This window comes from Fundulus heteroclitus, chromosome 20 (genome assembly GCF_011125445.2).
Source record: "Fundulus heteroclitus isolate FHET01 chromosome 20, MU-UCD_Fhet_4.1, whole genome shotgun sequence".
Classification (NCBI taxonomy): domain Eukaryota; kingdom Metazoa; phylum Chordata; class Actinopteri; order Cyprinodontiformes; family Fundulidae; genus Fundulus; species Fundulus heteroclitus.
The window spans coordinates 40,786,426-40,812,590 of NC_046380.1; the positions used below are offsets into that span (position 1 = coordinate 40,786,426).

At 43.1% G+C, this 26,165-nt stretch overlaps 3 protein-coding genes and 1 non-coding gene across 5 annotated transcripts; 1 reads left to right on the forward strand and 3 right to left on the reverse strand.

Annotated features, from left to right (window-relative positions):
* Window positions 1–798: 798 nt before the first annotated feature.
* Window positions 799–25,073, reverse strand: mybl2b (v-myb avian myeloblastosis viral oncogene homolog-like 2b). 2 transcript variants are annotated; one of them, XM_021322698.2, is made up of 15 exons: window positions 25,036–25,073; window positions 10,747–10,843; window positions 10,588–10,659; window positions 10,397–10,489; window positions 9,460–9,680; window positions 9,235–9,367; window positions 9,085–9,144; window positions 7,181–7,381; window positions 6,822–7,094; window positions 4,293–4,435; window positions 4,108–4,207; window positions 3,904–4,014; window positions 1,897–2,013; window positions 1,679–1,810; window positions 799–1,583 (listed from the first exon to the last, which is right to left on the reverse strand). In XM_021322698.2, the coding sequence occupies exons 1-15, from the start codon at window positions 25,056–25,058 to the stop codon at window positions 1,455–1,457; spliced, it is 1,905 nt and encodes a 634-aa protein (XP_021178373.2). In that variant the 5' UTR covers window positions 25,059–25,073; the 3' UTR covers window positions 799–1,454. The 2 variants fall into 2 exon arrangements, with proteins under 2 accessions (XP_021178373.2, XP_021178378.2); XM_021322703.2 differs by lacking the exon at window positions 25,036–25,073 and adding an exon at window positions 11,255–11,519.
* On the forward strand, window positions 13,220–14,047 carry si:ch73-303b9.1. Its single transcript, XM_036151500.1, has 2 exons — window positions 13,220–13,404; window positions 13,485–14,047. The coding sequence occupies exons 1-2, from the start codon at window positions 13,371–13,373 to the stop codon at window positions 13,970–13,972; spliced, it is 522 nt and encodes a 173-aa protein (XP_036007393.1). The 5' UTR covers window positions 13,220–13,370; the 3' UTR covers window positions 13,973–14,047.
* On the reverse strand, window positions 13,423–22,863 carry ift52 (intraflagellar transport 52 homolog (Chlamydomonas)). Its single transcript, XM_036151501.1, has 14 exons — window positions 22,543–22,863; window positions 22,199–22,361; window positions 20,893–20,980; window positions 20,653–20,782; window positions 20,488–20,563; window positions 20,336–20,407; window positions 20,116–20,242; window positions 19,927–20,014; window positions 17,232–17,296; window positions 16,988–17,142; window positions 16,830–16,917; window positions 16,639–16,747; window positions 14,548–14,693; window positions 13,423–14,265 (listed from the first exon to the last, which is right to left on the reverse strand). Exons 2-14 carry the CDS (start codon window positions 22,315–22,317, stop codon window positions 14,224–14,226), a joined length of 1,305 nt encoding a protein of 434 aa, XP_036007394.1. The 5' UTR covers window positions 22,318–22,361; window positions 22,543–22,863; the 3' UTR covers window positions 13,423–14,223.
* Window positions 23,877–24,067, reverse strand: LOC118556684. The gene has a single exon (XR_004927297.1). It is a non-coding gene; the product is annotated as a U2 spliceosomal RNA (small nuclear RNA).
* Window positions 25,074–26,165: the final 1,092 nt, after the last annotated feature.

The window sequence follows — 26,165 nt, forward strand, 5'->3', positions numbered from 1 at the left end:
TATGGGGTTATATATCCAAAATAAGATTTATGAGTTTTGTTATCAGGGGATGAGTATTATTTAATTTCACTTTGGGATTAATAAAGTGTTTTTGAATTTGAATTGAATTAACTTGCAATTGTTCCACTTGAACTCTGCATCAAGCAACATGGTTTTAAAAGGTCAGATATGTCAAAAACTGTATTGCCAATCAACCTCTTTAATAGAAAAATATATCTTTAATTCAGATGTATTTTCTTTTCAAGCCATGGGAGATGCTAAATTAATTTATACAGACTTTCTAGAAGAACGTTCTTCCTTTCATAGAAACAATAACAGGTTCACCAATAGAGCATGCTGAAACATAAGTACCATGACGTAAAACTTGACAATAAGCTCTCCCTTAAACCACATGATGAAAAGGTTGTAAAGAAGCTAAAGATAAAACTAGGGGTTTCCTTTAGAAATTGAGTTTTTCTTTCAGTTCATGGAAGCATCTAGTTTTAATGACCTTCTTGCCTGATTACTGTGATGTGTGTATAAATCATTTTCATACTCTGCCCCGTCAACATGGAATACTGTACAGCAGGATCTGAAACTATTCACATTGGTTCCTCTGGGACAATTTGAATTTCTTTTAATGAAAAAGAAAAATCTTGCTCTTGTTCTCAAGTCATATTTCAGTAACATATTTGATTGATACTAAATTTAGAAAATGTTATGTTTTATTTTATCAAACAGGTCTCTCTTGATAATGGGATTTTGGAATTAGAATAATATAAAGGTTAACTAGAAATAAAATAAGAGACAGACAGGAGCTGAACATGCAAATGTTTTTTTTTATTCCAACTCAAGACAAAATGTCACAAGAGTTAAAACATTAGACTAAATATATTTACAGAGTGCCAAACAAGTCAACCTTGTCCACAGTGCTCAGTGAAGTTCTCTGCTTCAGGACTTTGGCAGCATAAAACTTACCGGGCCCAACCAGTTTTTCCCCCCTCTAATAGGTAGTAATAGGTCAACTTTATTCATGAACTATTCATTTAACTTTGCAACATGTTGGTTTCTCCCCGTGTTTGTTTGGTCTTAGAACAACATCATCGCTCAACCTACCATTGATCAGCCGGTCTACATCTTCTCCATACAATGACTAGACATGGTGATGCTACCCTGAGTGCTTGTACTTTACACGTCAAAACTGTTACTTTTCCGATACATTATGCATGTAAAACCCAGACTTTTCACTGATGGCAACACTTTACACTTGATTTGTTATGCTTACAAGCACCGCTCTTTTTTTAACAAGTATAGATCAACAACAATCATAAGTGAGGGGTTCATGAGGAGCCAACATCTAAAACCAAAACTCTGAGTTATTTTAACTGTCGGTGTCTGGATTCCTGCTTCATTGTTTTTATACTACACATTATCTCTTTTACCCCCTCCCCCCCCCCGTATGAGACAGACGGATCTCAGGACAGAATCAGCGCCCGGGTGGGAGGACGGCCGTTGGCAGAGCGGAGGTAGCGTCTGGCTTTCTCCGTCATTATGAGCTGGTCTTTAGTTTGCCCGCAAACGACTTTCTTCCATTCTTTTGACATCTGCCAAAAATAAAACGTAAAACATTAATAAGAAACAAATTTGTGATTAAAAAACAACAACAAAAAACACTTTTTTTTTCTTCCAGTTTACTTACAGGCGCTGGAGGCCCTGCGCTGGGAAATATGGTGGTATCACTCGGTCCCAACAGGAAGCCCTGGTCTAATATGTTTTCATGCCTCTTGCTGCAAAACGACGAGGAGTTGAGACAAACGGTAACAGGCTCCTCCTGCGACCAAGAAGGACGGACGATTAGCTCGGAGTTTAAGAGCGGCGAGTCTGCATACAAACTATTCCCCTTCGCTCCCACTTTACCTTGATGTTTCGCTTGGCTTCAGCCTTGCTGGATTTGCGTTTGGACGTTGGCATCGCCTGGCAGTCCACGACGTCCAGAGCCAGTGACTTCCGTACTTTCTTCATAGGGGGCCGGTGCTGAGGTCAGACGCAAATAAAAGAGAGCCAGGTAGAAAAATGTCAGCATCATCCTGGTTAGGTCTTAGCTAAAGACCCTTTTCCAGTGCCTTGGACCAGATGCATTCTCTCTGAACTCTCTCCCATTTACAAAACCTGAATGTATATAATCAAGAATTAGCAGTGAATTATTACGTAGGGAAGAGAAAATGACAAGCTGTGCTCAAACTTTATTTTTTTTACCTTTACTTTGTTACACAGTCCACCTGTGTGTCATTCGATCTGAGTTTAAATGCCGCTGTTCTGGCAAGGCCTCGGAGGTTTGCTGGACAACACAAGTGACTAGCTCAGGGGGAAAGCTGCGAGGAAAGGTACGGCACCTGAAACAGCACGGCCCAATCCACCAACCGAAGTTAAAAACGGTCCCAACTACCAGGCCTTGGCTGTCCAGATAAACCGGCAGGCTGGGCGAGGAGAGGAGGACTCAGAGAAGCGGGCGAGACGCCCTTGGTAACTTTGGAGGAGCTGCAGAGATTCAGCAGTGTAACCTAAATATCCAGCCGGCGAACAATGGGTTGGTATAAATTATTCATATTCATGAGTTAGAACAGCTCAGTCCAAGTCCAGACCCAAAACCAACTGAGAATCTTTTGAAGGACTTAAAACTTGCTGTTTACAGACACTCCACATCCAGACTGAGCCAGAACTGTTTTGCGAGGAGAAAATTCAGGGAAACGCTTCAGTGCTTCATTTCTCAGAGCAGGCAGAAAGCTGCCCACAAGGATCAGCAGCGTGAACGGCACCTAAAGGTAGTTCTACAAAGTTCTCATTCACCCAAAACTCCTTTCACCTCACCGTCACGCACCGCTTTGTGTTGGCCAATCACTTCAAACGCAGTGAAGGATGTGGTTGTAACGTTGACCAAATGTGAAAGTTTGAGGGTTATCAATACTGTTGTGAACGTGCAACAAGAATGTATAAAGGTATTGACCGGTGGGGGGTCAACGAAAACAATGCCCTCTAGAGGCGCGGGATCAGACAAGTCGTGGAAAATCGTGTAAAACTAGAAAGCTAGAGATGGCAGGGGCAAGAAGACAAATAACTGCTTTGGTACTTTCTGTGAAGAAAGACACTGGAATCACTGGAAGGAGAGCCGTTCGCTCTGCTGGTCCACCTTCGGAGAGCAGAAATGGCGCCGAGAGACACAATAAAAGGTGAGGATGCCCATAGATCTCACACGTGTTTAACACTGGTAAAGGCTTTTAGAAAATATCCAGCCAAGAAGATTCTTCAGCATGTAGGGGAATCGTCGTCTATTAAAAGATACAGATCGTTCACTGTCATCAAGAGAAGTGAGGGGTTCTCCAAACAGCTTACGATGTCTGGCTCTCCCCCCCGGGAAAAGATTATTCAAGACACGTGTGAGATTAACCAGTGAGACTAAACAAAGATTAAACAAAAAAAATAAAAATAATCCAACCCCGTAGGTCCGTTTCCGTAGATAAAGTAGAAGTTGCGACGTTTAAATCTTGTTTTCTCGACCGGATCAAGGTCTCATCTCCTTAAAGACAAAATTGAGGGCAGAAACGGGCTCGAACAGCACCTGCCGTCGGCCACGGCAGAGGGGCAACAAAGATCTCAGACGTCTGCGACCACAACGTTCCTCCCGAAGATCAACAATGAAGAGTTTAGCACAGTTTGACTTCTCCCTCCCATTTGAGCACGGCTGGAGGTCCAAACCCTTAAATCCAACCGGAATGGCTGGAGTTTAGCTGCTGAAGAGGGCTAAAATCTCAACACTGCTGAATGATTGAATGAATGAATGAGTGGCTGTCCATGGTCTGCTGACTGGATGTTTTAAGAGCTGACGCTACTAAAGCTTAACCAGAAGGGATTCTGATTGGCTGTTACCGCTGATTTGCGCCTCTGATCCGGTGGCGTGGCCTGGACCACGACCAGGTTTATGCCCGCGTCTCTCAGGATGACCTCGTTGATGTCATCTTCCAGGTTTGGAGTCTGAGGCTGAGAAAGCAAAGCAGGACATGACGGTAATCTCAGAGAAACAAGGGAACCACTCCCCCCCCCCCCCCCCCGGGCCCTCCCAGCGATGCTCACCAGAGGCTGCAGCGGGCCGTATTTCTCCATGGCATTCTTGAACGGCGTCGGAGTCCGTGGGGTTGTGCAGATCTCGGACTTGTGGTTGGGTGTAACGAACCTGAGAAACACCAGACGCAGACTTATTAAATGCACCCAGCTACAAATCAGCAGCCAGAACCAAACAGCAGCTTTTATTTACTCACACTGAGTTCTCTTTCTGGGTGAGGGGGGTCTTGTCTCGCTGCAGCGGCGTGGTCACAATGACCTTCTGACTGCACACTGGCGTGGACGTAAGGGACGGGTTTTCCAGGTCGTGAGAGTCCTGCTTCGTCCACAGGTTCAGGAACTGAAACGACAGGCAGGAAATTAGCAGCAGAGGTGCCAGAATGGGCTGAACTAACAGTCCTGTCAGGATTCAAACACCTTCAGTTTAGAGAAGCACAGAGAAATGGGCTGGGGACCGGACCTGGACGGTATGGACACGGCACACCTTAGTGCAGGGGTTCCTAAACGTATCAACCTGCCACTATATAACGGCGCAGGAGACCGGCGACCCCTTCTGGCAGGGGATGGATCTTTTTTTTTTTTCCTTTTGGAAATTACAAGAATAAAATCATAAAATTGGGAGAATAAAGTAATAATTTTAGGAGAACAGCCTTCCTCCTGTGTTAGACTGAGGAATATTGAGCATCTTGTAAAGTTACTCTGGAATCGATTTCACTAATGTAATTAGGGCTGGGCAACGATTAAAATATTTAATCGCGATTAATCGCCCTGATTAATCGCGATTAATCGCGATTAATCGCATTGTATTTACAAACTCCAAGAATGAATTCAAAAGTAGTGTAAAGAGCACTTTTATTTTAATGTTCTGCTGCCATATGAACAAAAGTGTTGTAACATTTGTAGCACTTATTTTATACTGGATATTTTCAACCCATCTATTGAATTTAGTGCACTAGTTGATCTTTTCTTCATAAGAGAACAGCAGCACTGCAGCCAAAATATGGCCTTTTTTGACCTGCTGTATATTAGCCAGTCCCTAAGCTTGATGTATCATGAAACTGTTGACCTTTTGGGTTTTGTGGTTTTTATTTTATTATTAAAATTAAATAATAATAATAATAATAATAATAATAATAATAATAATAATAATAATAATAATAATAATAATAATGTTATGTTCAGTGTTTTTTCGCTAATCCACCTCTTATATATTTCAATCCTTATGTAATTTTGTCTGTGTTGTGTGCACCTGCCTGTTGCTTTAATCCTATAAATTTCCCCGTCGTGGGATAAAAAAAGGATTAGCTAATGTCATCTTATCTTAAATAACTCTTTTTAATATATGTACTGGGTTCTTTCAAGGTCTTAATTACATGTTATATGTGGGCTGCAGTAACATCCATCCATCCATCCATCCATCCATCCATCCATCCATCCATCCATCCACTGATCTACCTGGATGTTCCCTGGAGGACTGAAACGCCTCAGTCAGAGACGTCTGTGGGTCTGTCAGGGCAATGACAGAAGTTTCGTCTCCTCTCTCCGTTTCTGGGGCTCGACGTTTTCATGTTTTTTCACGTGCTTAGATAAATTTGTTGTGTTTCCACTGAAATGAACCGGCTTTTTACAAAATATACAGCTTGATTTCATTTACGGTATTAAAATAAAGCCAAACGGTGCTACATCCTCTGTTCATGTTTTTTCGCTGCTGCGTTCTCTCTCAGCTGTTTGTGTGTTAAGTTTGTGTAAGAGCTGAGTGCGCGGGCCAGGCTGAGCCTGCGTGCTGATTGGCTGGCGCCGCTGAGCCATGTACGAGAGGGGAGGGGGAGCGGGAGAGTGCTGCCTGACTGACACTGACTGAAAGCATGTGAGCAACATGTGTTAATGCGCGATAAAATAAATATCGCCGTTAATAGTCTAATGAATTAACGCGAAATTAACGCGTTAACTTGCCCAGCCCTAAATGTAATACTAAATCTTTTTAGCAAGTCAGCATCAAATTATTATTGGTTTCAGGATTTAGAAATGATCGAGCAATTGTCCGTGTGACTTTATCCTTGTAATCTCCAAATAAAAAGCAAAACCGTGTCACTGTCATTGTTGATGGATAATAGATTACTGCCCATGGAGGAGTACGCTACATTTACAAAAAAAAAAAAAAAAATTAAATTCTGTCATACATTTTGAAATATATTTTTCCATGAAAACAGGCATGCATTTGCTACATTCAAATAAAGCCGCTGACACTGGAAAGTCAGAAATTTTAGATCATCTTGCGACCCCTATATGGTGTCATGCGACAACACTTAGGTGTGGGAGTTGTGACGGAGGGAAAACAACTCAAAGTTTGCTTCTCTGAGCATCACTGAGTCAGAATGAAGTCAGAAGCAGCACAGAGATTTAGAACGCTGTCTGGATGGAAACTGCACTTTCTCCAACATCACAGGACGTCGTTTCCACTCGCTGAAAGCAGCCACAAACCACCATTTCCATCATACAATGAGTCACTATTAAGGTTGCGTTATTTCAATTATAATTCTGGCTCACTAAAACAATGTAATTAACCCAAAAAAAAGAAGAAAGAAAAATCTGAATATTATAATTATATGGCTTAGCTTCAAATGTCTAAGTTTGCCCTTGTTTTGTGTTAGGCCAAACAACAGCGACTTCCCTGTTGGTAAACTGGTTAATGCGATGACCGCCTTTTCCAGCCCTCTCCAACCTACCTGAGACGGAGAAAAGGGCAGGATTTTGACAGGAGTGCTCTTGGGTGTCATAGAGTGACGGCTATCCGGAGACAAGGTGACGCGTCTGCGGCCGCGGCGGGTCAGGATGGACGGTGGGCTGATCCCTCCGGGGGAGATGGGGATGAGCTCCCCCTTGCTGCCTTTGCTCAGCTCCTGCAGGGCGCTGCCCTCCAGGCGGAACTGGTGCCGCTCGGGGCTGGGGCTGTCTTCGGGGAGGTCAAACGCCGCCAGGTTGCACCAGCCGTCCAGGTCCTTGAAGCAGACGGGGACGACTCGTCACGCTCTGTTCATAACGCCGGTATGCTTAGTAAACTGTCGGCTGCGTTGTTCATATTTACCCCGTCCACCATGTCGAGCACTTCCTTCAGCGCGGGGCCATTCGGGGAGAGAAACCCAGAGCCGTCCACCACCCAGTTGGTGCCGCTCGGCTCCTCGCTGCTGTCCTCTTCGGTCTTGTCGCTGGAACCGTCCTTGAGGAAGGAGACGGCTTTGGACGGCTCTGCTTCGCTGGGAGACTCGGCAGCGGGAGCCGGAGTTTCCTGCAGATGGCGGAGAAACACCAGAGCTCACCGACTACGTCATCCAGATGTTAGCGATGCGCTAACATTTAAGCGTTTTACATCGCCCTATAGTCACAAAGCAGTTCTTTAAGGCTTATTTGGGATTTAGTGTGACAGACAAACACCAAGCTGTGCATGTGAAGTGGCAGGACAATGATTTTGTTTAAAAACGTTGCCATTCTCAGCGAGTCCCATTTCCTCTGATGCCCCTAAATAAAAACCTTGTCTGAACAATTGCCCCCAGAAGTCACTTCATCAGAGGGAGGACACGGCCTCCTCATGGAGGCTGGCTTTGGAACGCCGCCTGGTGCCCACCTCCAGCTGGCCGCGCCATGTCTTCTTCAGGTCGGCCCAGAAAGGCCATCTACTGCCAAAACGTGGGCGGGGTGAGTCTTTGTCTCGAGCGCAGCGCCTCAAGTATTGGGTCACCTAACTTTAATGCAGATAAACAATTACATCTCACTCTCAGCACGGCGGCTTTAACATGCCGCAGGCCCGCCTTAGCAGGTGTAACAGCTGCCGCTCCTCTGGGAGGGGTGGCCATGTCCAGCAGGTGTTAAGACTGAGATTTCTGACCAGTCTTTGTGAGGCACATGTGTGAGGTCCGCCTTCAAAGTTTGGAGGAGCCAGTCTGACTCGCAGTAATCCTTCCCAAAAGGGTTCTGTGTGGTTGAGCTCAGGAAATCTGCAGGTCAGTAAAGCTCCTCCACACCAAATCACAGGTGATGGTGAGGTGAAGCAGGGTAGATGGACTAGGGTCCTATACGCTGCAATTTACAATATATCCTCCTGGTCTGTTGAGGTGAAGAATGAGCTAAGCTCAGTCTATTGGTCCCTCCACATTCTGACTCTCACCAGGAATAGCTCATGGCGGAGCTGGAGCTCCAGCTTCCTGTCTGGGGTGGCTGACGTCAGCCACGGATGGAGCGGAAAGCTCCGTCATCTGGGCAGAGCTCTGAGTAGAGCTCAGGTGGTCTGGCCCCCAGGTGAGGAGAATATACCCAACGTGACCCGGGAGATCCCAAGAGAAAGCCTTGGGATCTCCCAGAACCAGCTGGAGAGAGGGGTGTCTGGGTTTCCCTCCTGGACCTGTCGTACTGTCCTCTGATCTCCGATTGGAGAGAAAGAAAATACAGGAACCCCGTGAAGGTTCCCCTCCCAGCACAGTGAGCCCCACACAGAACCACAGATTTACATTAAAGCCTCTTCTTCTGTTAGAGGGGTCCAGTCAGAAACTAGATCCAAACTCAACTGATAACCTGTAGCAAGACTTAAAAGAATGAAAGTTTCCTGATGCTTTCCGTCCAATAGCTGGGCTTGAGCCGGTTTGTATAGAATAGAAAACAATCTGAGCAAAGCTGGGAGAGACCCGCGGTGTAGCTGCAACGAAAGCTGGCTCTACAAAATATAAAGTGGATCTACACTTTTAAAAACAACCAAAGCAAATCTGTCACTTTTTACACTGTTCAGTTTTTAATCCATTCTTTTTGTTATTTCTTTATCAATCAGATTTTCTCTGTTATGTTTTTAGATTTCTTGTGAGGAACTTCTGAAACTGAATTTTCCTTCCCCTTCACGGTTCTGCACACTTTGAACAGACAGAACACAAAAACGTGGACAGGTCCACGGATTTTGCACGGTACTGTGAGCTCAGGTGGGTCACTGATGTAACATATCCTTACAGAGAGGCATGGCTGATGCTCTGCCTCTTGGCCTGGAGCGTCCTGAGAGCCGCTGGCGCCCTGTGTGACAGAAGCCAGGAACGCTGGATCAGAAACCAACAATGCTGCGGCGTGCACCTTAGAGCGGAGCGTCGAGGCGGGACCACCTACCTGCGTGTCTTTATTTAAGCGCGCCAACAGCTCCTCAAGCTCGTTGGGTCTGAACACCTCCCGGGCGTAGAAGCCCATCTCCAGCTTGCGCTTGATGGTGGAGTTCCAGTGGTTTTTGACAGCATTGTCCGTCCTGTGAACAGACGTTGCAGACGTAAGATTTCTTAGGGACAAAAGGAAGGGCTTTCCAAATGGATAAAATAAAAATAAAAAGACTCTGGTGACCTTCCAGGTAGCAGCTTGGCGATCTCGGCCCAGCGGTTTCCCAGCAGGCAGTGAGCCTTGTAGATGATGAGGTCCTCCTCTGTAGTCCACGACGACTTCTTCACGTTGGGATTGAGGTGGTTGTGCCAGCGCTCTCTGCACTGTTTACCCAGCCTGCCCTTCAGATGCTTGGCCACTATTGCCCACTGTTTGTTGCCGTAGCGGTTCACAAGCTCTATGACCTGCCGGGGGAGAGGGGGAGAGGGGTTTCTCGTGTTTTCACCGATCGCAGCGAGTGCAGAGCCAACTTGCAATGGCTTTCAGATGCGTCCAGCTATACCACGTTGTCGCAGTTTATAACCGAAGACTTCAATAGATGCAGCAAAAACACGAAAGGAAGGGAAGACACGAGCAAATAGCAAGAAACCCCTACTGGGGAACGACTTAATTTCCCTCTCTGCATCCTTTATCGTTTTCCTCACCACTTGAATCATTTTCTCTGCAGGTACAGGGAAGCTCAGCGGAATTATTAAGAAGATGGATGGAGCCAAACTCCAGGACAATCCTGGAAGAAAACCTGCTAGAGGCTCCTCTTCCAGGAGGACGGCCACCTTAAACATGCAGCCAGAGCTACGGTGAAAAGATCAAAGCCCGTGCAGGCTATTCGTCACAATGGCCTAGTCAAAGCCAGGACCTCAACTCAATTGAGAATCAGCGGCGAGGCTTGAAAAGCGATGTTTTTGACGTGTTTGCCCATTAAAAATGCACACAAACAACTGTTTTACATGAAAAGTGTGCATCTCTTCTTTCCACTGATCTACATCTATGCATGTAGATCAGCAAAACAAAACAGATGTTTGTGCTTGACAAGACGTGACAATGTTAAAGGTACGCGATTTATTTTTGCAAAGCACGGCAAATATTCTGCCTTTCAGCCCGTAGCCGACGCGCTACCCACCTTCTCGTCTTCCTCCTTGGTCCACGGACCTTTAACCAGTTCTGGATCCAGGACCTTGTACCAGCGGTGCTGACACTGCTGCTCTGTGTGATTCTAGAACAGAGGGAGGGGAAAAACGTCCAAATGATGGCCACGCTTTGACCCACGTTAGAAGGAGACGGCCGAAGCCGAAGATCGGAAAGATCACTCACTTGGATGTAGCTGGCTATCTGTTTCCAGTCACCGGAGCCCAGCGTCTGGACCAGTGCTTTCAGCTGGTCGTCCTGCAAACACCCAACAGGCCTGTTCAGGCTGGCTGGCCCAAAACAAAAGACACAGACACGACTGGGACACGTCCCAACAATCATCACCTCCTCCTGCGTCCACTTCACCTTCCCCTTCCCTCCGTCCCTCTGCTCGGCCACGTCGGAATCGGTGTCCTGCTGCATGGCTTCGTCTCCATCCTCCCTGGAGACCAGACAAAAACAGGGCTGACAGATTAGGAGCTGTCCTCCCCGGAGGAAAGCAGGCTCCGCGGGTTTGGTTTAAGCTGTTTAAGTGGGAGCTGGAGGCGAAATGTCACATTTCTTGAACAAGATCGGAGGTTTAAACGAGCTTGGGAGATTAAAAGCAGCGATTTGCCATTCTGTCTGTGTTTACGGGGGGGAAAATGAAGCGGTTGGTGGAGAATAAGGGCCCAGTCTGCGTTCATTGCTCCGGAAAAAGGGCGGCAGTCGTGAGTTAGTTCAAAAATAAACCTTCAGGCCCGCCTAACTTTATTTATCAACACAGCAAAACAGTTTTTTACGCCGTTCTGACGAAGCAGAAACTACGTTAAAAGACTTCTAAACCTCCGGGGAGTCGACGTAAGACTCTTACCCGCGCGGCAACCAGGACATGTCCCTGTTTTCCTCTTGTTTACGGTCAGCCCGCCGCCGCTGCACGTCATGCGCCAATGAACTCCGCTGATATCGCTCCGCTGTCTGAATGTTAAACAATGCGGCAGCGGTGCGGCAAGTTCGATGTTGGAGCTAAACTCTGCAGCCTGGCTACAATCAGCTGCGGCGGAACGATCATTCCGTCCGCGCTCTACAATTTCTATCTCGCGCCCTTCTCCGCGGAGCAACCAGGGTTGTGACGTGGGTGCGCAGTGGACGTGCGCAGCGAGGCGAACAGGAAGACGACGGGGGTATCGCGGACCTTCAAAATAAAACATCGACGGTCTGCACACGTTCCATAGGAAATGAATGGAGAGGGAGCGCTGTCCGTATGATACCGGGTCGGTTGAGGTCCGGTTAATGAAAAAGAAGTTGAAGTTTTTTTGCTAGACAGGCGTCTAGCATAGTTTTAACCTACGAAATCAAGAGAAAGCAAAATCTTTACTAATTTTAGCCTATTTTTTTCTGGTGGACATGTTTGCCCACTCAACTGAGTTTACATTCGGAATGGGATGTAACACAAAAAGTAAAAATAATAATAAAAACATTTGATACTGATTTAAAAATAATATCTCCACCACCAAACATTTGTTAGCTCATCCAGTACTCTGGAAAACTAGCCCAGAATTCTAAGTCAAATATTTTATAATCCTGAGATGACAAAGCGATGCAAAGAAAAGACTTTTGACAATTTTTAATGTCTTTGTTTTACATCCTGTTCCAGCTCAAATACATTTTAATTAAATTAATTTGATCTTTCCATTTCATTTATCCATTTTTTTTCATTTACTCCTACTGACCTATTCCTTTGGCTTATCCCCCCATTTTTCAGAAGCTTAAACAGATGTGCTGTTGGTGTCAATCCTTAAATGCTTAGAACCTTTTACCGTATTATAGGGTAACTGCAATTCAATTGATGAAATTATTGAGTTTAATAAATTTATGTATATTTTTGTTAAGTATGCCTGTGGAAATCAAGTCAAACTGTATTAAAATAATAAAATTGCTGCAATAAGTACCATGATGCCAAACCTCACAGTGTAGCTACCAGTCCTGCAAAGCTACCCATCTAATATTAATTCGTTGTTGAGAGTGTAAATGGCTCCCTTTGTTTAAATTACCTGTCCCTGCATTGGTTACCTGTAAATCTAGGTTTTCTAAAGTTCAACCATGGGAAATCTGTGAGCATTTATTCTAATGGAAATTATTTCCTGTGCTGCTTCCTGAAAGACAAGGCAGTAATGGCTTTAGTTTTTCATAAATGGGATATCCTTTAAGTTGTATACTTAAACTCCAAGGGAACTCCAAGGGGACACTTGGAGTTACATTGTGTCAAGTGTTCCCTTTATTTTATTTTATTTGAGCAGTATAGAAAGCCAGGGGGCCTGTTCTATTCCTGCATTAACGGTAAGGAATGTCTGGCTGGTCTGCTAGTAAAACATGTCGAGAGCACAAGAAAAAAACAAAAAACAATGAAGCAGCAAACAATATAATATTAGTGCTGCTATGGTGGCTCATGAGCTGTGGGTACCCAAATCAAAATCTACCCAAGGCCCTACAAAACTCTGGGCCGGGTCTGAGTGGGTATGGACTTCACAGTAATTAATTTCACAAATTCTACTGTATTTTTTTTATTTAAATTGAAAATTAATAAATTGATAAAGAAAAAGAAATATACACACACACACACACACACACATATATATATATATATATATAGAGAGAGAGAGAGAGAGAGAGAGAGAGAGAGAGAGAGAGAGAGAGAGAGAGAGAGAGAGAGAGAGAGAGAGAGAGAGATGTTAAATCATATAACAGCTCTATATTTTTCCTTTCCTACTAGAACCATATGTTTTAAAACAGACTTGGTGACTCTGTGAATATAAAAAAGTTTTTACACCTTTACAAAGTTCCAGAAGGCTTTGTACTAGTGCCAGGTTCTGTGTACTTCCTGGTCCTGATCCAGCCTGATGAACTGCCCAGACTCCAGCTGGGTCAATTAAGCTGCAGCCACCACAGATAAAACCCACCTGCAACTGGCTGAGCTGTTTACTGCCGACATGGACAACATGGAGAAAGCTTTTATCTTCCCCGGTAAGGTCAATGTTTTTGAACACAGCCCAATTTACATCTGAAGAGGTCACCTTTTTTATTCCGAATGTTTTGCTTTCCAGATGTGACAAGCTTTGAGTGCTCCTCCCCGTCAGAGCTGGATAGGAAGTTTTTTGGGGAACAGAGTTTGCTGTCTGCTCTGTCTCTGGACCAGCTGTCTACATCCCGGCTTTTCAACAACACCACAGCTGACGGCTTCGACCGCAGGCCATCCATCCTGGCTTCCCTCTGCCTTTCATCTGATGCCATTTCGCCTTGTGAGGGTTTTTCACCTCATGGACCCGGCGTGAAGGAGTCAAACAACTGTAACCTCTGCATCCCTCTGCAGGGGAAGTTCTCCACACCTCAGGTGCACATCAAAAAGCCCAAAAATGCCACATGTTTTGACCAGTCGTATGGCGATCTCACGGCCTCGAATGTCTCTTGGGATGTCTCTATGATCAAATCTGAGAGCAGCAACAGCCCCAGGGTCTTCATGGAGTCCAGCACTCAGGAACAAACATGGAGTCCAAAACCCCAGCAGCAGTCGCTGCCTGAGGTTTCCCCATGATTTCCCCCAGCAGAAAACGTGGTGGAAGGACTAGCTTCCAAAATATCAACACACTTTAAAGTGTTTTTTCTTTTTTTGTTCTAAGAAATTATTAAAGTAAATGCTTTTATTTGTATACATGTTTCCATTAAATAGAAAGTAACATAAAACGTTGCTGAATACGTAGTGTTTGCCACAGAAATCATTCAGTCTTGATCACCATGGGGTTTATGTAGAAGCCATTAGGAAAACGTCTAACATGATGGTTCCAATCAGAGTGGAGTGAATCGTGCCTCGGGGTCGATGTCATGTTCCTGCAAGAATTGAAACACTTAATTAAATCTCCCAACATTTTACCTCACCGTAGATTTGGGGATGTTAAACTGTGGTCTTACGGGGCTTGGTACCCTGCAAGTCCTAAATATGTCCCAGCTTTAGAGTTGACTAACGATATTATTCCTCAAACTGGTAACCTGCCATGAGTAGTTAATTTGGTCACCTTTTAAAATATGTCAGAGCAGGGACACGTCTAAGACTTGCAGGACACTGAGCCTCTAAGAGTAAAGGTTTACCACTGACTGTTGACGCTGTCTCACCTGGTTAAGTTTCTTGAACTCTACCACCTGGAAGAAAATGTGTTCCAAGATGTGCTTGGCATCCCTCTGCTCCTTATCCAGCTTTGGTGTCACACCCAGAATTTCCCCACATTTGCGTACATAAAATTCAAGATCGTCATCAGTGCCTGGTTTAAAAAGAGTCAAATGGAGAGAAGACTTGGTGTTAGTTGACAGATTTGGTTCCTGCCTTCCTGGAGGGCTGCTTATTGAGACAGAACTGCGGCTCTAACTAAAGCTTCAAGAACAAAATTAATGACCAAAACCAGCTTTAAGCAGAGACCTTAAAAACAAAGCTCCTTGTTTTTATCCTGAAGGAAGCTAATTTGGAATAAAATCCGACCAGGCATATGTAGGACACCTAAAACTGCACCGTAAGGCAGGAAAGTGTTAGGTAATGGAGACCATTAATCATTTCTCCATAAATATAATTTTGCATGTAAACAAGCTTATTTTAGTTATTCTGAGTAGAGCATGTGTTTTCCTCCAGATGGTGTGTGGCAAACAACCAACTGTACATCTTAGGGCTTTCTTTCAGCAATATTTTTATTTTAACAAGTCCATATTCAGAAAGAATCTCAGAGCTCCTAACTTGGCAAAGTCTAATGCATCAAAAATGAAAGTGTTCTTATAACTTACAATGAGTTTATAAATACATAGCTGGTAGTGCACCCACTGAGAGATGTGCACCATTGTCACCATTTCTGATTTCAGTGGCTGAAAGGGGACAAACTTATCAGCCGCACACATTTTCCTTATCCGTCTCCTATATGAGGCCATGCTGTCAGGGCAGGAGTATAAACGAGCAAGGACGACTGACCGTAGATCATTCGATTTGTTTTCTGTTGAAATGGAGCACCATCCAGACTCTTCGCCCAGCGATAGGGAAGACAAAGTAACCAAGAAAAGAAAACAATAACCGGGAGAAAACGAGAGGCTATATCGGCGCAGCTATTATTACCAGGTGGAGTGAAAAACATTAAGGAGCGGGGGTTCAAAACAAATATGGAATTTGCAGGTTTACTGCTGGACACTCAGCGGATTCCGTAATAGTTGTTACACTCTTAACGAGGTTGTTTGTAATTTATTTAGGGCGAAAATCTTACGCACCGATGCTTTAATTATAGCTCCTAGGTCCTGTTCCTTAACCATTCATGGGGCCGACAGCAAGAACTCTACCGTGGGGAGGAAAGGAGCTTCAGACTTCTGTACCAACGTTCAGACAGCCTTTAACTCTGATGTCGTTATGTGACGGAAACGCACATGGATGATTGTAGTCAAATCCAGGTCTACAGCCTTCCGAAAATGAATTACAAAGTGCACGCCCTCTACTCCCAGAACATCTTCTTTGATTTCTGTGAGCCGGGCTGTGGCGATACGTCATGTCACGCAAAGGATTGTGGGATTCCTTATGGGTCCATAGAGCTGGTTAGAGACGTTGCGAGGTTCCTAGGCTAAACTAGCTGTGAGATGACGTTTACAGGCTCCTTTTCCTACCTCCTTCCTTACTATTTGGACAGCACTTATCATGGAGACCACTGACACACTTTAGACCTCTGGCTAGAGTCCTTACTCTATAAGGGTATTCGGATGGAGCCATGGGCTTGCTAAAAGTCCTCCTCACTAATCATTACAAGATGCTTTAAGAATAATTTTTATCTTACCCAAGTAAAGATTCGAAGATCTACTTTTAGTCTTTGGATTCCTTGTGAAAGTGGGCACTGATTAATAGTTTCCTATGTCTTTGTAGGCTGGCAGTTGTGCCAGACCAGAATTAATCGGTGCCTAAAGTTTAGATTATTGTGTTATAACCTATTCCTGCTCTAAACATCTCCACAGCTTTATCCCCGTCATATCTGCTGTGTTTCATAGTCTCCAAAGAAATCTCTCAAAAATGGGTTGAAGTTACTGAAATAAATGCAATGAAATGTGGAAATGTCGTAAAGGTGCAGCGCATAAGTCTCTGTTTCACTATTTGGAATAGAAAGTGATGAAAATGCACTTAATACAAGCAAACAACTCAATAGGAAGAAGTGTCTAAAATTAACTCAAATACTGGAATTATAATCTTACACTTATTGGTAAGTTGGGCGAGGCGTACTTTCTCAGAGGAAAACGTTTCATCGAGATCAAACAGGTCAAGCATGGGAGGAGGCAATTCACTTAAGGCAGGTGGAAAGACCTGAGGGGGGGAAACATCTATTATTGAAATGCTGTTGGACCTGATTGTAGTTATTCTGGGAACGTAAAATCCAGAGACTTACCGCAGGCTGAAGCTGAGGCAGCGGTGTCTCAAACTGTGGCGTGATGAGCTGAAGAGGCTCATGTTTCACATTGAGCTGCTTAAAAGCACTGCAAAGAGGTAGTTTTAGCTATGAGAAAAGGAGGGGGGTGGGGCACAATAGGGTTGTGCTGCACATACCTTATGACCTCTGGTAAACTGCCGGTGGACAAATTGAACAAAGACATATCAAAAAGGGAGGTGAAATCCCGAGGGTTCTCGTCTCCCTCTTGTAAACAAACTCGTAGCTGTTCTGACAAGCTCCCGGTATCTGGCAGCATCGTGTAATCCGCAATCTGGGCGACAAAGGAGACGTCACAAAGAAGGAGATGGGCTAACAGGGATCTTTACTGGCAATATTCCACCATGGCCCCAATCTACACACCTCTGGATCCTCTGCATCAATCTGATTCAGCTGAATGTTTTCAGACATAAGCCACTGAAGCACAACTTCCCTGGAGCAGAAAGAGGCCAACAAAGTAACAATTTGGTTTCCTCACTAAACATCATTGGGTATATGTATGGATTATTTGTTGAGTATTACATATTATAATCTATTTCACTTCCCGAGATATTATTAATAAAGCCGAACGCGACTGTGGAGAACAACAAACCGCGTGTTAGCGTCACTTTTTTTTTTTTTTTTTTTTTGGGAATGTTGGCGTGGCGGTAGCGTGAGTTTGGCGTGGCGGTAACTGCTTTTACTTTAAACCAAAAGAAAAAAGTTTCTCACTGCTGCACAACAATAAAATCTCACAGCTATGGTAATGTTAACATTTATAGTTATTTAGACTTTGAGATATACGTTTGGCAAAAGTATCCACCTTATTTTCGAACACGGAACTATGGGTCCAACTATGGGTCCAACTTCCGTTTTTTTTTGTGCGGCACTTGCGTTTCAGCACTTCCCTCGGCCAAATAACATTAGCTTGATTGAAATGATAAACTGTCGCGGCAACATTTCCAGATATTGCAGAGCGATCGAAAGGGCAGGTCAGTGCCACAGCCTCAAACTATTCATGACTGAGAGGATGACATGAAGAAGTGGCCTCATATTAACCTACAAGGACATTTTTAACGATTTTGTGTGCGGATGGCTCTGCTATGCGACTTTACCGAGGCGAACCTCCACAGTGGAAAAGTTGCCTCGGTGTTAATAAATAGCAACATCGATGACCTGGTATCTGTGGAGGCCGAGGTCCGTTCAAGCCATAGCATGTCTGTAGTTCACTCTGATGAATCTTGACTACATCAACCGGCACAACCGAAACGGCCGGAGCGCTCTGGTGCTGTGGCTCCAGGGGAAGTCCTTCAGTCATGCAGCTGCAACCTTATGGAAGGTAGGCTAATGAATCGTCTGAGTCAAAAACATACGGGCTGTTGCCTTGTTGTGGTTAGATTGCTGGTCAGTTAATTTTCAAAGATAGCAGTGCTAAATGTTTGGGATTGAGCGGATGTTGTAAAAGGATATCAAAACGTTCTGCCTACTTCATGTTTAGGCTTGAAGTTTGAAATTGTACCAATCTGATGTGTGGTCTCAAAACTCTTGATGCTAGCTTATCACGTTAAAATGTAAGTTAGCTTTAGAATGAAGCTGTAACTTTATTTCTAGTTTATTTTTTAGAGTATCAGTGTTAAAGGAAGTAGGGTGCCTCGAATTCACTGCTCTTGTACACGGTTGATGATTAAAACACTCCTGCTCCACGTAAACCTTTCTTTTACACCCGTTATTATGACAACCTCTAACTGTACAAACGCTCCCGGTCTTCCTCGAAATCATAATGACGAGTAATTTGGGACGAAGTAGCTGCACGCATCGCTTTTTAGTCAGCTAAACAGTGAAAGGAAGTGACTGACCAGAAGTCTCTCACAAAAAAAAAACATCAACTCGCTGTCTCCGTATTTCCATGGAAAATAATGCGGATAGAATAAACACGAAAATAAGTAGTCGTTTACAAGCATAGATTGCTCAGTATTGTCTTTGGTTTTGCTGCTCTACTAATTATAGAACAATAAAAGCAGAGATTATAGGTTGATATTAGCTGGTTTATTTTTCAGCTGTGCTGCTTGAGTTGCCAGCGTATCTTTTATGATGGGTAATGTTTCTAAAAAGCCAAATGTGTCTTTCTTTTAACTGAGACATAACTATAGATGTCTGGTTTCAGCTAGCTGACCGTTATCACTGTCTGACTTTAGACCTCATCTTAAAACTCATGATGTTGTTGATGTTAGCTTCTGCTCATTTCGTTATTTATTGCATCCCCGCTGATGTATTTTAATTATATTCCATTTCTGTGTTTTATGTTTATTTCCTTACAATGACATTGTAAGGTTTTAAAAGTATTTTGTGCAGCACTTTGGTCCCTTTAGTAATTTAAAATGCTTTATAAACGAAGTTGGATTGGATTGTGCAGCAACAAGTGAAGGAGGGGCAGCACTGCAATACCCTATGTTCCAAACAGCCGAAGAAAACGCCAGGTAACCGGGTACTTTCTCTGGTATTTTATTAAAGGGATTTTTAATCAACAGAACGGCATGAGATAAAATTAGCCGCTTTGAGAGTAGGGAAGGGCAATTAGTCTACCACTTACCTTAATAGTTCAACATTTTGGTTTATGGGGACAAGGTAAATCCCAATTATGTTTAAAAGCCCCAAAAACTGACAATAGTGCTGCTGGGATCGTTACTTTTACTATTTTCTCCCCAGTTGGTTCCATGAGCGCGTGGATAAATATCAATAATCTGGTTAAATGCTGTTCTGTGCAGTCTTGTGATAACATTCTTGCTTAGGCTTCCGTTTGTTTTCTAAGAGCAGTATATGTGTCTGTGTGGCTGTGGCTGCATTTCTATGCAGTCCGTTATACACCTGCCCTAAAAAAGACAGCAAGAATTTGTAAATACTTTATCATTACTTTATCTTATCTCAATAAATACCACCAGATATGTGGGTACCATTTAAAATCCATATTGGAAAGCATATCTTTTTTAAACCTCTGCACTGCTATTCCCAGCCCATGCCTATTCTTCAGGAGTTCACCAATCACTTCACAAAACCTTCTTAAAATACGGCAGACTTGAACCCACCATGATTTTACCGTTCTCCTCCTTGTCTATGTACTGGTCACTGAACATGTGACAAGAACCCAAAACAGCCAGTTTGCCAGACTCCTGGGATGGAAAACAAAATAAAAAAGGTTCAGCGTACATTTACACACGCTCCTTATCACAAAGGTGGAATATGTGAAAGAAGTAAAAATAAATCCTCTCGCCTTTCCGTGATAGAAGGCCAGGACAGGCCTGTTGAGGGGGAAGCAGACCGAGCCGGTTGAAAGAACAGCCACGGCAGGTTTCATCACACTCAGCGTGGCTCCGTAGGGGTACACAAAGGTGAGAGCCCTGTAGAAACACGGACAGGTCGACTCAATTGCATCCAAGTGGGAAAGAGAGCAGCGAGCACAGGGAGCAGTGTTGTGAAAGAACGTTATTTACTGGGCGTTGTTTCCGACAGTTTCATCTTCAATCACTCCTGCGACCACCTTGCCAGCAGCTCGACTGACCTCTCTGAACAAGAGGGAGAATGCATTACCACAGACAGATCAAAGAGTCCGTTACCACCAGAAGAACTTCCTCTCACAGCGGACCTGTTTAACACGCCATTAGAAACAAGAGCCTCCTTAGGGTGGAAGTATTTGTAGTACACATTCCTCACAACAGCGTCTGTTGGAGAGGAGGAGGGAGAGGAATCAGTCGCCAGATGGGTGACGGCTCTAACGGGGACAAACTGCATCAAACTTCACTACACGCACCGTTGTTGACCATGATGCCAAACTCCTCCAGGAGGAAATTGATGTTTGTGTCGTATTTCATTTCTCCTCCCTCTCCCAGCATGACCAGCATGTTTCCTCCTCCGTCCAGGTAGTGCTTCAGCACCTCCAGCTGTGAAGAAAAGGGGACAAGTAGGTTCTAACAGCATGCTAAAACAAGCTTTATTCCCCAAGACTTTGTATAATTACACTGCAGGGAAATATGCCAGTTATTGCTGTCACCTCTGACGCTGTGAACTTCTCCCTGGGGCCGGCGGTTACCCACAGCTTGACCCCTTTTAGCCTCTCTGCAGACAGTTCTTCCTTTATACTGAAAGAGAAACAAAATGTGTTTTGCTCTTCAAAAGCCCTGCAGAACTTATGGAAGACGAGCTACTCAGAGTGTTCTCTGCTCTTGAACGCAATCGGTTTTAAATTCTTAGTTTTCCTTTTGCTTCATAAACTAGCTTACATATAAAATGTGCACTTTACTGGTCCTGCTGTTGTCTACATTTCACATTTACATGCATTATAGGAGTGAGGAAAAAAGCCAGAGCAAGAGTACTCCAAGTCTTAAATATATCAATTAGGTCGCCACAATATTTAAAAAAGATGATATTGCTAAATTATTGTTCGTCTTTGTGATATCAGTACATTATCAATCTGGCTTGCTAAGTTAACTGCATGTAACCCACACTTTCATCACACTCTCCTTTGGAGCCTACTATTGCTAACCCAGCAAGATAAAGGTGTGCAGCACATCTGCAGCAACACATTTCTTTATTTAAGCTGATGAAGTCAATGCATCCAGACTCTTTCACAGCTTCCCCGCTGCTTCTGATACTGAACACTGAAACGAGGAGACATGATAACGTTCTGTCAGGATAGAAATAAAGGAAGTCTTTTACATCACAAGTTTCCTTCTGATCACTCTCAACACTGACCCAAAATGGATGTGAACCTTTAGGACATAAACTCAAAGTTATGGACAACAATTTTTGCGCCACTTACAAGAAAACAGAAATGGAAACATCTGTCCATGCCGTGGGAGGCCTAAAGAGCTCTAAAGCTTCCTGCGGAATTTGGATCGGGAAGGCTACCATAGACCAGCACCAGCAACGACACGGCTCCCCAAATGATCCCCAACTGTGCAAATTTCATTCCTTCAGACTTACCTTCATTTTTCAAACAACAGCTGTAGCGTCAGGAGCCTCCCCCTTGGCCCTATATGCCATAACACGGCCGTCACGCAAGATTTCTGTATTAGAAATCATTTTCATTGGTTTTAAATAACATTTAAATTCACAGAAAAACATCGTCTGGGTTTTTTTTTGCTAGCTGCCAGCCATGATCATTGAACGTAAAAGAAATAAACACTTGAAAGCTAAGACCCTGTGCAATAATGGATCTATGCGGTAGTTTGATGTTCTGAACTGAACTGCTACAGTTTTTTTCCTTTCAGGTGGTATTCTAGCCCACTGAGACACAACTGTAGCCGTGTACTAAAAGGCTCTACAGCTGCTGACCACAGCCAGGTCAGTGCTCTTACCTCTGGATCTTCCACTGCGCTCTCAGTTTCTTCTGCATGGACTTGTAGCCATTGTTGGTGCCGAACAGCTCCCTTTTTGAAGCATTGAAGATTATAAAACTCTGTTGTTCTTTCTCCATCCTTTTTCAAAACCCAAACTTCGTCTTCCCTTGCTTCTGTATACCTGGATGAAAAGAGATTGCCATCGAATGTTAGACAAAGTCTCATCCCTTCAGCACATTACTGCTGTTTGTAGCCTTGAAAGCTAACCGTAATGTTAGCACGGTTATATTGTCCCGCTTTATACAATAAAAAACATATAAGCCAGCTTTATTTGAAACACAGAAGTAGTGCCTACGACTTACCGTTTTAAAGTTCTATGTTTCAGTCTGCATCAATAGCGGACAGCGCTCCCCGGGCCGAGACGCTAACGTTAGCCGCTGCGGCTAGCTAACGATAGCCGCGTTCAGGTCAGCTTGGCTAATATCTGATTAAATACGGAGCACTGGCAACGGATAAAAGGTACGACTCGGTTTTAGTTCAATATTACTTCAGTCCGTAATGTTATTAAGCGTTAAATAAGTATCCTAAAGCTCTCCTAGAGGTGATGCATCATGGGATAAGGTGGTAACTATGGGCGCTACCTACATAGCAACCGAGGGGCGTGGAGAAGTGTCTTCTTCTTTCTCTGTGAATTTGAATGGCGGAATCGCTGAGCTACCGCCACCTGCCGGACTATATCTATCTATCTATCTATCTATATATATATATATATATATATATATATATATATATATATATATATATATATATATATATATATATATATATATATATATATATATATATATAGATATATATATAGATAGATAGATATATCGCTAGTTTTGCATGATTTAAATACTTTAGCATTGCTTTAACAATGGTATGTGACTCAGGCTGACGTAATATATTAATTAAGTTATTGAAAGTCTTATTGCCCTCCTCAGTTCCTCTTTCTCTTGTGTATTTTCTATATTTTACCAAAACATGCTCAACACCTTCTATTTCTCCACAGTGCGCACAGGCCCTGATGGATATTTACTTATAATATTTAACCCAAGTCCTCCCCAAGCCTCTTTATCATATCACATCATATTGCAATCACCTCCTTTTGTAGTTGATAAAAATGCCTTTATTGATGTTATCTTTAATCATTACTTTCATTTCTGTTATACTTAATGATGTAAAAAAAAAAAAGTCTAAGAAAAAAAAAGTTCTTTTTATGGCATTCATTTGTGGAAATTCAGCAGAATTTTAACACGAAAGAACTGAAAATCTACAGAAACCTGCATGTGTTATTATATCTATATTTAAAACCCCGAGTTTTAAATATAGATATTATAACATCATTCTCCAGCATTTTTAGCCTTAATTGTGTAGAGCCTTTGTGGAAGGTCCCAAGAGCCCGTAGTGGCTCTGGAGCCACAGGTTGCAGACCCCTGACCTGGACACATAATGGCTGCTTTCTACCTCCCATAAACCAGTCAATGCTACGGTAAATGCCTGATAAAAGGTAAGCAAGCATGAAATGTAGAAAATAAATGTTTAAATCATAAATTCATGCACACGCCGTTACTATAATAATACTTTTCATAGCAAGCAATCACATAATCTGGAATAGTTTACAACAAACTCCAGTGTTTTCCTTTAACATTTCAGGGGGTGCACCGTTCCTGGAGGTACTGCAATACCAGGTCGATGCGTGGAGTGGACGGAGCAAGCCCCTATTCCATCTCCCTGTTCCAAAAATCAATTTAATATATGGTCCCCGGGTAGGGGACGTATCAGATATTAAACTGATAAGAACAGATACTACACTTGATCTTAGCCAAAAGGCCGAGAAGCGATACCAGAACCACGCCGGAGGAGAGGATGTCGTTCTGCCACACCACACTTTGACTCATGGTTTAGGAACGTCAAAATTTGTACGCTCATAAATCAATTAACGGCGATAGAAAATGTCGATTAGGCGTTACTGCTGTTGTTCTGCGGAGTCAAATAAAGGTAAACGAGCCAACTCAAACTAAAATCGTCAATGGAAAGACAAGCCGAGCTGGTCACGTGGTACGCTCTCCTCCAATAGGACGCTTAAACGCTAAAACAAGTTTTAAAAAGGTACTTTCCTTACATATACGTTTTAATATGAACGCAACTATATTAGAATTGGGTACAAGTCCCTGCAGGTGTCATTCTATTAGGTTGACTAACGCTGTGCGATTGAAGCTGATTAAACTTTTGACGACATTGACAATAGAGCATACCCAGCGCTCACAGCGGTCTCTAGTGGAGACTATGGCTTACTGCAGTTACTGTAAGTTCTGACTGCATAAACCTAACGTTGTTTTGTTTGTTTGTTTGTTTTTTGGGGGGGGGGGGGGGTCTTTTACGAGACATTATTCGTGGTGTTTTTAGTTTGATTTAACAGTTTAGGAAATAAAGAAGTTTGGGTAAATATGAGAAAAAGTTGTCATTAGGTGACTGGGGCTTGCACACCGCCACCACTCCAACCTACCACCATGCTTTGTCAGAAAATCTCCTCAAATTTTAACTAAACTAGTTAAAAACTGTAAAAAATAAAATTAAAAAATAAGACAGAAAATAGTAGAGAAGAATCTGAAACCCCCAAATATAGAAAAACATCAAACTAAGAAGGTTTTGTAAATGTTGTAAGTTAAAAAATTGTTACCCTACCGTAGTGGGCACGTTGGCAGAAAACGAAACTTTAAATTTACTTTTTAATTCGAACTAATTATAAGATCAACGTGTAACAACAAAGATGTCTGTATGACAAAATAAACAAATAAGTAAAAACTCACAAATTAGTCGCGTTATCTCTCATTTTGTTCTGTTGTGAAAAGCTTCGTGAGCTAGCAAGAAGCTCGCCTGCCTTCTTCCTGCGCATGCTCAGACAACGTGAGCTTAATAAACGTTAGCTAACCGCGAATATACTTCTATGTCAAAATAATCAATACCACATTTGAAATTATTTATATTGTCTACAGTGGTTGCTTTGCCAAGCTCATGATAATTTGTGATTCCGCGAGTAAAGTGCAAAGACAAATAAATTAGTCTTAAAGCCAAGGTCAACATGCAGATTTATTTTAACACATATATTTTTTGCAGTTTAGGGCTCAAAAACAACGTAAACCTAAAGAAAACACTAAAGGATATCTTGTTAAACTTAACTCTTGTTTTAAAATCCAAACAGTTCAACAGAGAAACAATAAAAATCAACGTTTCCAAAAATATTAAACCACTTATGTTTCTATTGGGTTCAGTTAAAATTCTAGGGCAACCCATGTGTAAGTAATAAAAAAAATAGAATTGGGAAAAAGCAGTGTATTGGCAGATGATGCTGTTTGTGTTGCTCTGCATTTATAGAGATGTCTGTATTCAAGCAAGAGATGGAGTCGTGATTCTCCTATCCTGTTGATTTCTGGGTTGGAAGCTGAAAAGTTAAGGAAAGACTATGAAAGATTATTATGTGAGCACTAGAAACTTATACATAACCTAGACAACCATAATAGATTGTCCCAGATTTAGGCCAGTTTTTAGTTGTGGGGAGGGGGGGGGGGTCATAGATTTGACTCATAAGCCCCCCTTTACTTTGTGATGTATATAAACACAAAATCAACATCTCCTCTCTGACATCAGATCAGACTTAACTGTTCCTGTTGATGCTCTGGATGATGCAGCTTTGGAAAGTATATGATATTCAGGTCAAACTTCCTTGTTCTTCTTTGAAGTCGTTTGTTCTTGTGTTCCTCAGCCCACTGATGGGTAAAGGGTTGGTTTTGTGTCTTAAACGCTCTTCTGTCCAAAGCTCTTCTGTCCAAAGTTCTTCCATCAGGGATCAGGGTCTTCTGGATGTTTACGGATGTTGTCCGCGTGTGAGGATGCACCCCATAAGACCCTAACTGGGGTGCATCCTCCGGTGAGGATGCAC